This window comes from Fusarium graminearum, chromosome 4, assembly GCF_000240135.3.
Source record: "Fusarium graminearum PH-1 chromosome 4, whole genome shotgun sequence".
In the NCBI taxonomy this organism is placed as follows: Eukaryota; Fungi; Ascomycota; class Sordariomycetes; order Hypocreales; family Nectriaceae; genus Fusarium; species Fusarium graminearum.
Genome location: NC_026477.1, coordinates 554,841 through 569,820, shown reverse-complemented (window position 1 = coordinate 569,820; position 14,980 = coordinate 554,841). Strand labels below are relative to the sequence as shown.

The following is a 14,980-nucleotide window of genomic DNA, read 5'->3' as shown; positions in this document are numbered from 1 at the left end:
GTTCCATGCTCACAGAAGCGTCGTTGTTCATAGAGACGGGGTACTCTTTCTGGTGGTATCCAGGAGTCGCAAAGTCCAGATTGTTGTGATACATGCCATCGTTGCCGGTGAAGGCATGTCCGACGTTGACGGAGTTATAGTGACCATCGAAGGGGGTAAAGGCATGTCCGACGTTGACGGAGGAATAGTGACCATCGACGGGAGCAAAGGGCATGGATGAACCAAAGGCAAGGTTGGTGAAGTTGTAGGTAGACATCTTGAAATCTGAAGGTTCTTTCTTGATGTTTGTATCTGCTTTAAGTTAGCTCTGAATAAGGAGTGCTAAGGTGACGAAGAGATGATAACATACCTGAGGACGCTTGAGGTTCTTGAAAGACGGTAGATCCTGAATAGAAGCTTCTTGGTTCCTGAGTAAAGCCTGATAGCTGCTGTCTCGAAGAAGATAGAGAATAAGGCTGCGAGTGCAAACTTGATGGGGAAGACGATGTAGAGTGAAGTTGCGAGTGCAAACTTGACTGTAAGGGATCTGAAGAATAAGGTTGCGAGTGCCAGCTCGATGGGGAAGAAGATAGAGAGTGAGGTTGCAGATGCAAACTTGACTGTAAGGGATCTGAGGAATGAAGCTGTTGCGAGTACAAGCTCAATGGGGTAGAAGATACAGAGTGAAGTTGCAAGTGAAAGCTAAAAGGGGAAGAAGATGGAGAGTAAAGCTGCGAGTGCAAATCTGACTGTAAAGAATCTGAAGAATGAAGTTGTTGCAAGTGCAAGCTTGATTGTTCAGAGTCTGAAGAGTGAAAGTGTTGTGTAGAAGAAGGATGAGAGAAGAATTCGGTTGACCGGCTGGGAGAAATATATGTAGGCTGAGGAGAGTAGCTGTGTGGGCCGGCAGCTGGCAGCTGCATTGTTGATGAACACCAGCACCGGTTATTGTTAATAGGAACCATAGCGTCAAAGCTCTCGTTTGCTCTCGTCCAACCGATGAACTGTTGTGGATACTGAACAAACTACTCGTCACTGAGAGAGGCCCTAGGCAACTGTCAACTTAGTTCACAGGGCCAATGAGATGATCAAGAGACTATGCACAATAGATAGAGGGGAAGCAGAAGTGACAGGGGTCTTAATGGAAAATGGTAGTGCCAGCAGAGACTTGAGTGTTGAGGAATGCCTTGGAGCGTTTTCAAAGAGGGGGCTGGTGCCAGCTGATATAGAATACCAGAGCAGACCCTTGTCACTTGGCCCAGAACACAATGCATCTCTTGGATATAAAGAACTACATCTCGGGCCAGTATTACATGAACCCCTGGTTCCAAGTGTCCAGAACTGGCTATTCCAGCGCTCAGAATGGCAGTGACAGGGGTATATAAACTTGCAGACACACGGGTAACTCAAGCAGTAAGACTTCCATAAAAGCACAGTGATATATAGACATGGGTAAGGGCATAGTCATGGATATGAATTTGTGTATTTGCATGTGTATTTGGGTATATTGCAGAGTGTCTTGCGGCTTGGAGTGCCGGCGGGATGCACACCGTCGCAGCCAGGGGTGGGCTGCCAGCTGCAGCTGACGATCGGGGCTAACACAGGGACAGGACAGGGGGGGGTAGGGTAAACGCTAGGCAGAGGAATTCCATGGACACACACCCTCAATAACTTGAGGGGTGGCGTAAAAGTTATTGACGTACCTTTGGTGGGATGTGATGGTCTGGGCTGGGCCCCTCTACAGCGAGGAGATCACCATGCTGGTTGAGGTTGATGGAAGGAAGAAAGAAAGAAGAAGCTTGAGAATGAGGAAAGTCGAGATTATATACCTAGAGTAAAGTTGATGATGATTCACAGCCGACTGGAATTGTTTTGAGTCTTGATGATTCACTGTTTTTGCAAATTGCGAGGATGGATCCCTCTACAGTGGAGGGATCACTAAGATGGTTAAGGCAGATGAGCGGAAGAAAGACAGAAGAAAGTTGGAATGGGATGTAAGAGCGTCCGTATACCTGTAGCGAAACCCATGATGATCTATGATTGACGGGAAATAGTTGAGTCTTGACGACTTCCTGTTGTTGCGGGCATGGCCGCTCGGACAGTGAGGAGATCACCATGTTGGTCGAGGTTAATGAGAGGAAGAAAGAAAGACAAATCTTAGAATGGAAGGAAAGACATTATATACCTGCGTTAAACTTGATGATGATTCACGATCGACTGGATTTAGTTGAGCCTTTATGATTTAGTTTGTGAGATCCTAAGAGCTTATGGTTGAAGATCTGGCTACACGACACAGCCAGTAACCCGCTGCAATCCAAACACCATCAAACTGACGGTAATCTATTGTCTGTTTAAACTGCGAAGGCTGAAATCATCACGGTAAAGATATGGACTGTATGAAGCAACGACGGATTAGTTGAGGAAAGCCATGTAAAGCCGCCGAGCCGACAATCTACTTTCTTCTGGCTGGACTCCTTGAAATTAAGGTGCATATTACTACTGATAGGATGAGAAGGACACGAGACAGCTGAATATTCTATTGGAATCAAATTGCTGAATTATTTGGTGGGAAGGTCAGGCGACGACTCGGTGTTGAGGTAATCTTACGGGCGGGCAACCAGCCAAGACTCAGACTTTGATTTATTCCAGACTGCAAAACACCAAGAACACTCTACCGAAATACATCGCCAACCTTAGATGGCCAAGATGACTTCCAGATGAGAAGAAACAAAGACATCAGTCAGTTCATTCTTCGGTCAGTATTCACGGTCGGCATAAGCAGCCAGCGGACAAAGGAGGACAACCTAAAGGCCAGTCCCTGCAAACACCAGCATCACTTGCTAACCAAAACACCAAGCAACAGGTATCCCAAACACATCCAGCGACCATGTACACACTCTACGAAAAGGCGGCAAATCTGCGTCTTGTACTCCCTATTCCGCTCCTCGTCTAGGTGCATAACAACCCCCGCGACACTCCTCAAATCCTAAACCAATCGATTCCGCTGGCGAGATACAAAGAAGACCTGTCACTGTTACAAGGGCGGCTTAAAGCATACCATGTAACTCAGCCGTCTAGACCGCCGGAAGAAGGTATAAACTCTCAGAGTATCATTAGAGATACTTCTCTCTATGTAGCGTTGAATAAATGCTGATCTTTACTCTGCAGGATGGCCAGAAGACAACCCCTGTTTCCCATCAAAAGGACCTCTAAGAGCAAACTTGAGCAAATACCATCATAATCACATTACAAACCCGTTTCCGTCCCGTCGAGTCGCCTCCTACGAATATCGCCTCATCTCTCTTCTCTCAGTGGAAACTTGGGGGGTCTGCAAAGCTCCCCCTTTGTCCAAAAAAAATAAAAAATAAAAAATAAAAAAACACATGCCGCCGGATCGTAAAAGGCCGCTTTCCTATCCTGAGAGAATACTGCATACCAAGCGGCCGGATTTGAAAGGTTTCACAGCATTTAAAAGCTTGCGGCCGCCGCGTGGGAATCCAAGCCGGCTGTCATACCGTCCGGGTTGTTGCTTGGGGCAGTTGTGGTGGTCTGTTCCATCCATGTCAGCCGCGACTCCTTGCTGCAACGGTCGTCAACCAAGATGGAGGGTGCTTGGACGCACGTAGTGGTGTAGAAAAGGTACGTCAGGGTGTGGACAACACGAGTGAGGCTGGAGGGGGGAGTGTTGGTAGATCTTCAGCTCTTGTGCTCTCAGCCACACGCTGAGACAAGACACAAGCTAACTAATCAATGATATTCTGGCTGCCGGTTTCCTTTCGTTACAACATCTCAGTTCATTGACTAACCAGGCACTTGGACTCTTCAGGAAATACAATGATGCGTCCTCGCTCAGCATTGGTCTAGAGCACGGGAGCAAAGACAGCAAGCAACGACGGATTCGGAAACGCTCAACGGTCATGAGATTAGAGTGGACGGCAACTACGGTACAGATACTGTTTGTCGAAGATCTGGATTTCTTTTTTCAAGAACTCGAAGCACCACGCTCATCTCAACGATGTAAGAGAAAGACGAATACACACAAGCTCCCGAGAACAACCAAGAACTGTATTTCCAAGTTTGTCGACATGAATTGGCTATTCCAGTTCCCTAGCCTGGAATCCACCTACACGAACCGACAACCCTACACTGCGTCATAGCTTACACGATGGCTTCACGGAAGACGGACACTGTTACCCACAAGCGTCTCAACGATCCAGGGCTTGCATCAGCCTTGAAGTTCTTTTGTCGGAGAGCCGCTATTCCATTGACGCAAGTCATACTGGAAAAGGTAAGGAACGAGTATCCTGTTAATAAGGCAAAGGCCCGAGCCTCATCTTATTCCAAGAAAAGAACACAAGTGACTAACTTTTCCAAGATAGACAAACATGCAAGGAGTGTCATCATCTATTGCTGTAGTCTTTTCTTTTTTGCAGACGCGGGCCTGTTTTGAGGCCTTTCAGCTTCCACGATACGAGAGAAGTACCCCGAGAGACCGAGAAACACGCATGACTCGTCAACTAGGCATTGATATGTCAGATGGAACTTACAAAGCACAAATCACTTGATCGAGCAGTGCTGCGACTGCGTGTACGATTTGTACTATGCATCAAATATACTGCCTGCTGTGTATCAGTCTCTATTTCGGTACGCCAGACATGGATTGATACAAGCAAGCAAGCAGATGCTAATCTCAGACAGATTCCCGAGTGCCATACGACGGGAAATCGTACCAGGGGCCGAGACAAGGACAGCCGTTGCACGGGATTTTCCAACAGCTAAACGCTTTTCGGGGGAGGGAAAAGAGGAGGGTCCCCTCAGCCGGTTGAGACAACAAGCCTCTACAGGGATTCCTTGCTTTTGTGCGTCGCAGGTGGTCCAAAGGAGAAATGAAGTGTATCCTGCCCCATCTCATTTGCGCATATCTAGATCGCACCGGGTCCATGGATGGATCTGAAATCTTGCTTTGTACGTATATCTCCGAGGATCGGTCAGATCTGGGATCGAGATAGTATGCGTTGGAGGAACATTGGTGCAAGTCCACTTTGAGTTTCCTGCAGTGTTGATCCTTCGTGGGAGACCGGGTCGCTTCCCCATTGGCATCGTGTGGATCTCTGGGTGCTGATCAAACTCGACCGGACGTGAGAGACCATTCTTTACGTGGGGGCACTTTTGAAAAGGAAACCTTTCTCTTTTCTACCTGGACTGCATCAAACGTTGACGTTGTCATGTTTCCCTCGTGCAGCGGCTGTCTCAAGAATGAACTCTAGTTCCAGTCCAGCCCAGCCTCGTCGTAGTTCCATCTGTCATGTGGCGCGTTGTTGAATCCTTAATCGTGAAGATGCATAAGTAGCTATTCTCTTCGTTTCCATGCTACTGCAGTTCGTCAGCATCAAGTTGGATTAGCTGCATGTTTGGATGCAAACCACGAGATACATGGATGCCTCCCCAATCGCATTGCCTACACCATTTGTGGCTGCCATCAGTTCTGGAACAAGCGTTTAGGTTACACAAGATTTTGCTTTTCCTCGCTTGGATGGATCGAGTGGGATGATTGCAAAGGGGGAGAGAAGAACAAGCTAAAATAACGCTCAATGGAATGGGCCGTGCCGCTCACACTGGATCTCGTTTCTTTTTGGCGTCTACTTTGTTTGGCTTTTGTGTGGCTGAGTGAGATGACATAAAGTGACAGGTCGAGTAGCCACGATGCGAATATGCATGCCTCGTACTGTAGTTTCCTGCGAGTCTCATGTTATTCTATGATGTGCCAGTTGTCCTTGGGTACATGAGCTTCTTATCGAAAGGCTTCTTGAGGTACTTGGTTACATTAATCGAGACTTGGAGGTACTAGAGAGATGAGTCGGTCGAGAGTCGAGTTCAAAAAGTGGTGCTGTAGGGTAGCGGAAGGACATTGTAAAACTGTGATCTGGAAAACCTACCTTAGATAGCAAGGACGTACTTTCGCTTTTGGTAGGGCGATTTGTTAATATACACTCAGCTTACAATAAATAAAGACTTCGATCTGAAAAGATATATGAGTTTACACACCCAGCTTACAAGACCAATGCTTCACAACTCGACACGAACAAAGACAATGGCATCAACTTTTGACATGTATTCGAGGTACTAGACTAAACCGTCTCTCAAAGCATTACAATGCGTATGACCATTATCGTGCAAACCGTAAACTCCTTGCGTTCTTCTATATACGACACGCAGACCATTCCATTAAAGAGTAAAATCACCACCCCTCACTCCGTCTATAACTTAATCTTCCCACTCCTCATCGAGTTGGTCGATGAGCCGGTTCTCAGCATCTCGGTCCTGCTCCCTCCGGCTAGGACTTGAGTGCACTTGTTGATAGCCGCGTCTAACAGCCATACGTCGCAGACAGGCCGTAAAGCAGCAAGAGCAAAGTTCCTGTAACAATAAAGGCAAATTCCCATCCGTCAGCCCCATGTTTTATTTCTCGCTGTTGTATTTCCCAGTTTTACAGACAGTCTAAAAAAAGAAAGGGGGAGGATGAGGTGTAATAATAATAAATATTAAAAAAAAGGGGGGGAACTCAGGGGGAGTATCGCTCGGGTTTAGAAGAGGAACCAGAAAAGGATTGACGCACGCAGATGAAACTCCAGATGCCTGCCCAGAGACTGTAGTTGGGGAGCTGGCGCCAGCCACGCGCATGAGTGACGGTGCGGTTGTAGAAGATGCCGCCGAGGAAGTAGACGAGCACGGCGATGACCACGATGAGACCAAAGATGCTGCCAGGCCCAACGCTACCGGGCTTGTGCGGCTCGGCGTGGGCGCAAGCGTGAGACGACCGGACTTCAAAGAAGTAGGCGCACTCGTCAGGGTCCGTGCCAACAAAGGAGACGCTGGCAGAAGTAGAGCCAGGATCTCTGTCGCAGTGGAACGAGATGGTGGTCGACTTGCGTCTGCGCTTGTCCTTGGGCTTGGGCTCCTCCTCCACGGGCTCTTCGGGCTCGGGTACGGGCGTGTAAGCGGTCGCATCATCGTTCTCGTCTTCAAGGGGGGAGTCGCGCTGGGCGGATCGCTTGTAGATGGGTTCCGTCTTGTTAACGTCGGCGCCGCAGGGGGATCCGCCGGTGTACTGAAGGACCAGCTTGCGGCCTCGGCTCTGCAAGTCCATTGACTCGAAACTGTTTTGTCCATGTTAGCTGGCGCATTGCAACTGGCGAAAGACACCCGGGAAGAGTATTGTTCAAACCAACCCTATCGAGAAGACCTCGCCTCCCACCTGGTAGTAGGCACTAACGTTCTGCCACAGAGGAGGCTCAACGCCGTAGACATTGGTGACGGGCTCGACAACGGCGCCGCAGAGGTTCAGTGTAAAGTTCTTGCCGTAGTCGTATCCCTTGGAAAAGTAGTCCTTTGTCACAGCGTACTTGCTGCTGGTCTTGTCGGGGACGATGGCCATGTCGGGTCGTAGATCATAGAAACCTCCCATGCCGGTATGCGATGTTGCGGTACATGCTGGGACTGGTACTGTGGTCGAGGGTACCTCTGCCATGTCTGCGGTGACGGCAGCGGCAAAGGACAAAACGAATGGCAGCGTTTGGAACCGCATCGTGAGGAGTTACCGTGTATCGTAGAGAGACAAGTTGTCGAAGAGAATAAAGGTCAAGGGAATGAGTGAATTGGAATGGAGGTCGTTCCTTCAGAAAATAGATAGACAGATCTACTGTCGCTTAGACTAAGGGGTGATTGAGTGAAGAAAGGGTTACAAAATGACTTGTCATGAATGAATGTCGCCTACAGAGACAAGTGAGGTAGAATAAAACGAACAACAACAACTAAACGTGACGATGAGGATAGAAGAAGCTGCTTTCCTCCCTGATTACGCGTTATGACCCTGTATTCAAAACCTCAAACTGTCCTCCATGTCACTTTACGGATACCTCTAGGGGCTTTATTCCAAGCTTATGATTGGTCCCTTTCTCAATAGTGAGTCCTCTTGTTGAAACCAACGGGTCTTTATTTGTCCGGACATAAGCATCATTCATTATCGGAGAGTCTATAGCCGATGCCGACTCGCTGTCTATCTGCTCCGAAATCCCAGTCCCACACAAGCTCCAACTCCAATGACAAAGACTCAATGCCGAATACGACAGGGGTTTCACTGAGAACGGTACCTGGCAGTCACTAGCAGCTATAGGGGACGCTTAGATTAAGCTAAGATCTCGTGTAATTTCGTCAATGACTTTCTCCCTGATGGCATGGCATGTTTTGTTTCTTTCCGCCTTTCCTTGTAAAGACAAAGACTCATCATTGTCTTAACAGTCGTAGTCTTGACTATTCAACTATTTTTTAGTTGATATTTCTCTGCTGTGGTTCCTCAATTCACAACCTCAACTATGGCCGTCAAGCCAAAACAGCCTCCTGCGCAAGAGCAGCACGGCTATGAATTCTTTGGCCCGTAAGTCTCTATTCTATCTCTTTTGGGTCAAGTCTGTAACTAACAGCACAATTGCAGTCCTGGAGCTTTTGCCATCTCATTCTTCCTCCCCGTTCTCGTATACGTCTTCAACTTTGTCTGCAACGACATCTCTGGCTGTCCAGCGCCCTCTCTTCTACAACCCAAGACCTTTTCTCTCGATGCGCTGAAGCAAGAGGTTGGCTGGCCTCACAATGGAGTTGCTGGTCTTGTTAGCTGGAACGGAACCCTTGCCGTCATCGGATACAATGTCTTGTCTTTAATCCTCTACCGCGTCTTGCCCGCTATTGAGGTTGAGGGAACTCAGTTGAGCTCTGGCGGTAGACTCAAATACCGATTCAACAGTTCGTCAACCTCTCAAAGCTTAAATATATATCAAACTAACCTCTCTTAGCCTTGTACTCTAGCACCTTTACTCTTGCTGTCCTCGCCGCCGGAACTATTGCCCAGGGCGCCGAATTCCCTGTCTGGACCTTTATGTCGGAGAACTTTATCCAGATCCTTTCCGCCAACATTATCTACTCGTATCTCGTTTCGACATTCGTTTACGTTCGAAGCTTTAGCGTCAAGCATGGCAACAAGGAGAACCGCGAGCTTGCTGCCGGAGGTCACTCGGGCAACATTCTGTATGATTGGTTCATTGGTCGCGAACTGAACCCCCGTATTGAGATCCCTCTCATCGGTGAGGTTGACATCAAGGAGTTCCTCGAGCTTCGACCCGGCATGATGGGCTGGATTATCATGAACTGCTCCTGGTGCGCTCAGCAATACCGCAACTATGGCTTTGTGACGGATAGCTCTATCCTCATCACCGCTGTCCAGGCTCTATATGTCTTTGACTCTTGGTGGAACGAACCCGCCATCTTGACGACAATGGATATTACCACCGACGGTTTTGGTATGATGCTTGCTTTCGGCGACATCGTCTGGGTGCCTTATGTATACTCGCTCCAGACCCGATACCTCTCAGTTCACCCTGTCTCGCTCGGTCCTCTGGGTCTCGCCGCGATGCTCGGCCTTATCGGTCTTGGCTTTTACATCTTCCGCTCAGCCAACAACGAGAAGAACCGCTTCCGCACCAACCCGAACGACCCTAGAGTCTCCCACCTCAAGTACATCCAGACCAAGACGGGTAGCAAGTTGCTTACGACTGGCTGGTGGGGTATGTCCCGACACATCAACTACCTTGGCGATTGGATCCAGTCGTGGCCGTACTGCCTTCCCACGGGCCTCGCGGGTTATCAGATTATGAGCGCCGGAGCTAACATCGAGGGAGCGTACGTAATGCACGATGGTCGTGAGGTCGTCCAGGGCGAGGCTCAGGGATGGGGCATGTTGATCACCTACTTTTACATCCTGTACTTTGGCATTCTTCTTATTCACCGAGAGCGCCGCGACGACGAAAAGTGTCACCGCAAGTACGGCAAGGACTGGGAGGAGTATCGCAAGATTGTTCGGTCTCGAATCGTTCCCGGCCTTTACTAAATAATGTATATGGAGACAAAACTGGAGGCCTAATGACTTTGGGGCGGTTTGTCGGTTTACCGGTCCGAGGGGTGTAAAGTAGTATAATGGGGTCATTGATCAATGGCTGGGGTATCGTGAGGTTCCTTGAAGGAGAAAAGTCCGCGTCGAGCGAGAGCTTACACCTTCCTGTATAGGAACTGAGCTACTGCATCATGTAACTAATAACATTTGTCTTTTTTAAACGTGTGCAGGATGCATACTACCCAAGATTCGTGTCTTCCTGTATGTCCTGTCATATCCATGATCCCCAGCTTTAACTGCGCCACTTCTAGACCGTTGCATGTAAACCAAGGCACAAGACAACCGAGCAGTCCGTAGAGCCATGTCGTTTAGTTAGTATCTCATGGATCAACTACGGTAGAATGGCAACAATCTCACCCATGCAAAGACTAAATGCTCCCAGAAACTCATGACAGGATCAACGGGCCGCAATTCCACGGGCGTTCGTCGGACGCAGACGATCGCTCGATAGCTTGGACTAACAGACTAACAGGGATCTCTGGGATCCATTTTGCGGGGAAGAAGGGTAAGACCCGACCCCATCGTGGGGAATGGGGAGAGACAAGACACTCGTCGACTCTTTCGGCATTTTAGGTCGAATGGACAAGATGCAGTTTGTGTTACTAGGCTACAGCTACAGTGCTACTGAGGGAAAAGTTTGTGGTGATCCAAGTTAGACTTTGGTCTAAGTAACGGAGAGACAAAGTGAAGCAAAGGCAAAAAGCCTAAAAGATTGTGCCACCTCTTGGTAATTTAGCTATGTCGATCCCAGTTCTCGTTTGACCGACCCGACTCTGACCTCGACCTGATGAGTTGGAAGACTGTAGTGTAATTTTGTCAGACTTAGGTTGCCATGCTTCACGAGGCCATAAGTCGACCTTTCATGTATAGACTGATTGATCCCTGCCTCAGTTGTGAGACGGGTAAACAAAAGAGCATCAACCAGAAAGGGGAGACGAAAGAGACTGGACGATGTGACGTCAATGATGGCCCTGTAAGAATACCAATACCACGTCTTGTGTCTTGTCCGTCTTTTAATCAGTTAGTAACAGAAGGATTTCTCCTCTTTTAACATCGGCCCTTTTACCCCATAACCCATTGACCCAAGACCCTGTTCAATAAAGCAATTGTCCAATCCCAACCATGATCGACCCTCCAGCGGCACCTTTTTTCGTTGCCCAACTGCTGGGTTGTGGAGAGACAGCTTTGATGACGATGTCCGTCAACTCGTTCAATATCACGGGTAGCTAGGAAGAATAGAGCCGGTCTCGCGTGTGATTAGACTCTGAAAGGGAAAAGATTTGCAAGATTTATTTTACAGTGGAGAGTGTGTGGTCTGTTGCATGGTTCAAACTCAAGGTAGCATGCATTCATGGGCATGGATGTTTCGCTGAACTTAGATGTAAAATGACCACAGCATCTGTCGTGCGTTCATTTATTTACATTGACTCTGCAGGACAAGCTTTGGCTGTTTTGTATAAAGTCGACTCTTCCCTCTTATTTCTTTTCTTACTTTGACCTACATCTTGTCGTCGTTCTCAAAATCACAAACTCCAGGGTCAACAACTAGCCTCCAATATATTGGACTAGCCCTGTAATCGACTGTCAGTCACTATTTCCCATCCTCCCTTGCTTGCTCTCCTTAAAGAGTGAAGCATTTATTATTTCTGAATTACTCACAAATTTATCACAGTCGCTCTAGTTATATCTACAGCAATATAGACAAGATGAAGGCCAATTGGCTTGCCGCGGCCGTTTATTTGGCTGCTGGCACCGATGCTGCAGTCCCTGACACTTTGGCAGGAGTCAATGTAAGCTACTCTTCAATTTCATCTCATCTCAACTTTGCCAGGCCACAACAACTTTTCTTCACTCACGATCTTTTCACCATAAACGCAACAGTTTCACAAAAAATAAAGCCCAAATCATGTCTCTGATCGTTGAACTCGCCATCTTCGTTTACATCGCGGTTGTCTTTTTCTTCTTGTACTTCTCATTCGTTGTTGTTCTCTACATTTTCGACTGGCTGTTTAGCCTTGAGATTCTTCTCACTCCCCGTGATGCCTAGATCACTCTCTGAGGCGTTTAATCTACTTGTAGAGATGCGCCTCTCATTTGTTGTGTCGCTAGTCGCGATAGTTGCTGGAATTGCAGTCCTTGATCTTCCTACTGACACTCAAAAGCTCGTTGCGCGGGACACACTCGCTCACTCTCCTCCTCACTATCCCTCGCCATGGATGGACCCTAACGCTGTCGGCTGGGAGGACGCCTACGCCAAGGCCAAGGACTTTGTCTCCCAGATGACTCTCCTAGAAAAGGTCAACTTGACCACTGGTGTTGGGTAAGTAACGAGCGACAAGACGTCTACAATCCACTAACACGATCTCTAGATGGCAGGGCGAACGTTGTGTTGGAAACGTGGGATCTATCCCTCGTCTCGGTATGCGAGGCCTCTGTCTCCAGGATGGTCCTCTCGGAATTCGCTTCTCCGACTACAACAGCGCTTTCCCTACTGGTGTCACCGCTGGTGCTTCTTGGAGTAAGGCCCTTTGGTACGAGCGAGGACGATTGATGGGTACCGAGTTTAAGGAGAAGGGTATCGATATTGCTCTCGGCCCTGCAACTGGTCCTCTCGGTCGCCACGCTGCTGGTGGACGAAACTGGGAAGGCTTCACTGTCGACCCCTACGCCGCTGGCCATGCTATGGCTGAGACTGTCAAGGGTATCCAAGATTCTGGAGTCATTGCTTGTGCTAAGCATTACATCGCAAACGAGCAAGGTATGTACAGGCCCATTCAATGGCTTCAGGAACGAAAACTAACTCTTAATAGAACACTTCCGTCAACGAGGCGATGTCATGTCTCAAAAGTTCAACATTTCCGAGTCTCTGTCTTCCAACCTTGACGATAAGACTATGCACGAGCTCTACAACTGGCCTTTCGCCGACGCCGTCCGCGCCGGTGTTGGCTCCATTATGTGCTCTTACAACCAGGTCAACAACTCATATGCTTGCCAGAACTCCAAGCTCCTCAACGGCATCCTCAAGGACGAGATGGGTTTCCAGGGTTTCGTCATGAGCGATTGGCAGGCTCAGCACACCGGTGCCGCCTCCGCTGTTGCCGGTCTTGACATGACCATGCCTGGTGACACCGAGTTCAACACTGGCTTCAGCTTCTGGGGTGGAAACCTGACCCTCGCTGTTATCAACGGTACTGTTCCCGCCTGGAGAATCGACGACATGGCTACCCGAATTATGGCTGCTTTCTTCAAGGTTGGCCGATCTGTTGAGGAGGAACCCGACATCAACTTCTCAGCTTGGACTCGTGATGAGTATGGCTTCGTCCAGACCTACGCCCAAGAGAACCGAGAAAAGGTCAACTTTGCTGTTAATGTCCAGCACGACCACAAGCGCCACATTCGCGAGGCTGGCGCAAAGGGATCCGTCGTCCTCAAGAACACTGGCTCACTTCCTCTTAAGAAGCCCCAGTTCCTCGCTGTCATTGGAGAGGACGCTGGTTCCAACCCTGCCGGACCCAACGGTTGCGCTGACCGTGGATGCGACAACGGTACTCTTGCCATGGCATGGGGTTCCGGAACCTCTCAATTCCCCTACCTTGTCACCCCCGACCAAGGCATCTCGCTCCAGGCTATTCAGGACGGTACTCGTTATGAGAGCATCCTCAACAACAACCAGTGGCCCCAGACACAAGCTCTTGTCAGCCAGCCCAACGTCACCGCCATTGTCTTTGCCAATGCCGATTCTGGTGAGGGCTACATCGAGGTTGACGGCAACTACGGCGACCGCAAGAACCTCACTCTGTGGAAGCAAGGCGATGAGCTCATCAAGAACGTCTCTGCTATCTGCCCCAACACCATTGTGGTCCTTCACACCGTTGGCCCCGTCCTTCTAACCGAGTGGCACAACAACCCCAACATCACCGCCATTGTTTGGGCTGGTGTGCCTGGACAGGAGTCCGGTAACGCCATCGCCGACATCCTCTACGGCAAGACCAGCCCTGGACGTTCTCCCTTCACCTGGGGTCGCACTTATGACAGCTATGGCACCAAGGTTCTCTACAAGGCCAACAATGGAGAGGGTGCCCCTCAAGAGGACTTTGTCGAGGGCAACTTCATCGACTACCGCCACTTTGACCGACAATCCCCCAGCACCAACGGAAAGAGTGCCACCAACGACTCTTCTGCTCCTCTCTACGAGTTCGGTTTCGGTCTGTCCTGGACTACCTTTGAGTACTCTGATCTCAAAGTCGAGTCTGTCAGCAACGCCTCTTACAGCCCCTCTGTCGGAAACACCATTCCTGCCCCTACCTACGGCAACTTCAGCAAGAACCTGGACGATTACACATTCCCCTCAGGTGTCCGATACCTCTACAAGTTCATCTACCCCTACCTCAACACCTCTTCCTCCGCTGAGAAGGCTTCCGGCGATGTCAAGGGCAGATTTGGTGAGACCGGCGACGAGTTCCTCCCTCCCAACGCTCTCAACGGTTCATCGCAGCCTCGTCTTCCTTCCAGTGGTGCTCCCGGCGGTAACCCTCAGCTCTGGGACATTATGTACACCGTCACTGCCACCATCACCAACACTGGTGACGCTACCTCGGATGAGGTTCCCCAGCTGTACGTCAGCCTCGGTGGTGAGGGCGAGCCTGTCCGTGTCCTCCGTGGCTTCGAGCGTCTTGAAAACATTGCTCCTGGTGAGAGTGCCACATTCACCGCTCAGCTTACTCGCCGTGACCTGAGCAACTGGGACGTCAACGTCCAGAACTGGGTCATCACCGATCACGCCAAGAAGATCTGGGTCGGCAGCAGCTCTCGCAATCTGCCCCTCAGCGCCGACCTGTAGTGCGGAAGACGGATTAGTGGGTTAAGATTCTTGAAGCTGAAAGGCTGTCTGTGGATATGTAAACGGTAGAATAGCCTTGTGCCAGTTACGTCAATGGCCAGCATAATTACTTTTACGAAGTATGAAAATAAATTTTTATTCATACATACCATGTCCCATGC

At 49.3% G+C, this 14,980-nt stretch overlaps 5 protein-coding genes across 5 annotated transcripts in view; 4 read left to right on the top strand and 1 right to left on the bottom strand.

Moving 5' to 3' along the window:
- FGSG_12946 (uncharacterized protein) overlaps nucleotides 1-220 on the top strand; it is a gene marked incomplete at both ends in the record, with an annotated part of 1,395 nt that extends 1,175 nt beyond the window's left edge. Inside the window, one exon of the mRNA XM_011327923.1 lies at nucleotides 64-220. Coding sequence (XP_011326225.1) covers nucleotides 64-220 — 157 coding nt within the window. The remainder of the gene's footprint in view (nucleotides 1-63) is intronic.
- A 3,924-nt stretch (nucleotides 221-4,144) lies between these two features.
- FGSG_06608 (uncharacterized protein) lies at nucleotides 4,145-4,544 on the top strand (the record flags this gene model as incomplete). The annotated part of the gene is made up of 2 exons (XM_011327922.1): nucleotides 4,145-4,267; nucleotides 4,359-4,544. 2 exons carry the CDS (start codon nucleotides 4,145-4,147, stop codon nucleotides 4,542-4,544), a joined length of 309 nt encoding a protein of 102 aa, XP_011326224.1.
- A 1,699-nt stretch (nucleotides 4,545-6,243) lies between these two features.
- Nucleotides 6,244-7,564, bottom strand: FGSG_06607 (uncharacterized protein; the record flags this gene model as incomplete). The annotated part of the gene is made up of 3 exons (XM_011327921.1): nucleotides 6,244-6,396; nucleotides 6,596-7,136; nucleotides 7,209-7,564. 3 exons carry the CDS (start codon nucleotides 7,562-7,564, stop codon nucleotides 6,244-6,246), a joined length of 1,050 nt encoding a protein of 349 aa, XP_011326223.1.
- A 787-nt stretch (nucleotides 7,565-8,351) lies between these two features.
- FGSG_06606 (Delta(14)-sterol reductase) lies at nucleotides 8,352-9,916 on the top strand (the record flags this gene model as incomplete). The annotated part of the gene is made up of 3 exons (XM_011327920.1): nucleotides 8,352-8,413; nucleotides 8,471-8,775; nucleotides 8,826-9,916. 3 exons carry the CDS (start codon nucleotides 8,352-8,354, stop codon nucleotides 9,914-9,916), a joined length of 1,458 nt encoding a protein of 485 aa, XP_011326222.1.
- Nucleotides 9,917-11,685: 1,769 nt separating this feature from the next.
- FGSG_06605 (beta-glucosidase 1 precursor) lies at nucleotides 11,686-14,819 on the top strand (the record flags this gene model as incomplete). Its single annotated transcript, XM_011327919.1, has 4 exons — nucleotides 11,686-11,769; nucleotides 12,142-12,299; nucleotides 12,349-12,737; nucleotides 12,790-14,819. The coding sequence occupies 4 exons, from the start codon at nucleotides 11,686-11,688 to the stop codon at nucleotides 14,817-14,819; spliced, it is 2,661 nt and encodes an 886-aa protein (XP_011326221.1).
- Nucleotides 14,820-14,980: the final 161 nt, after the last annotated feature.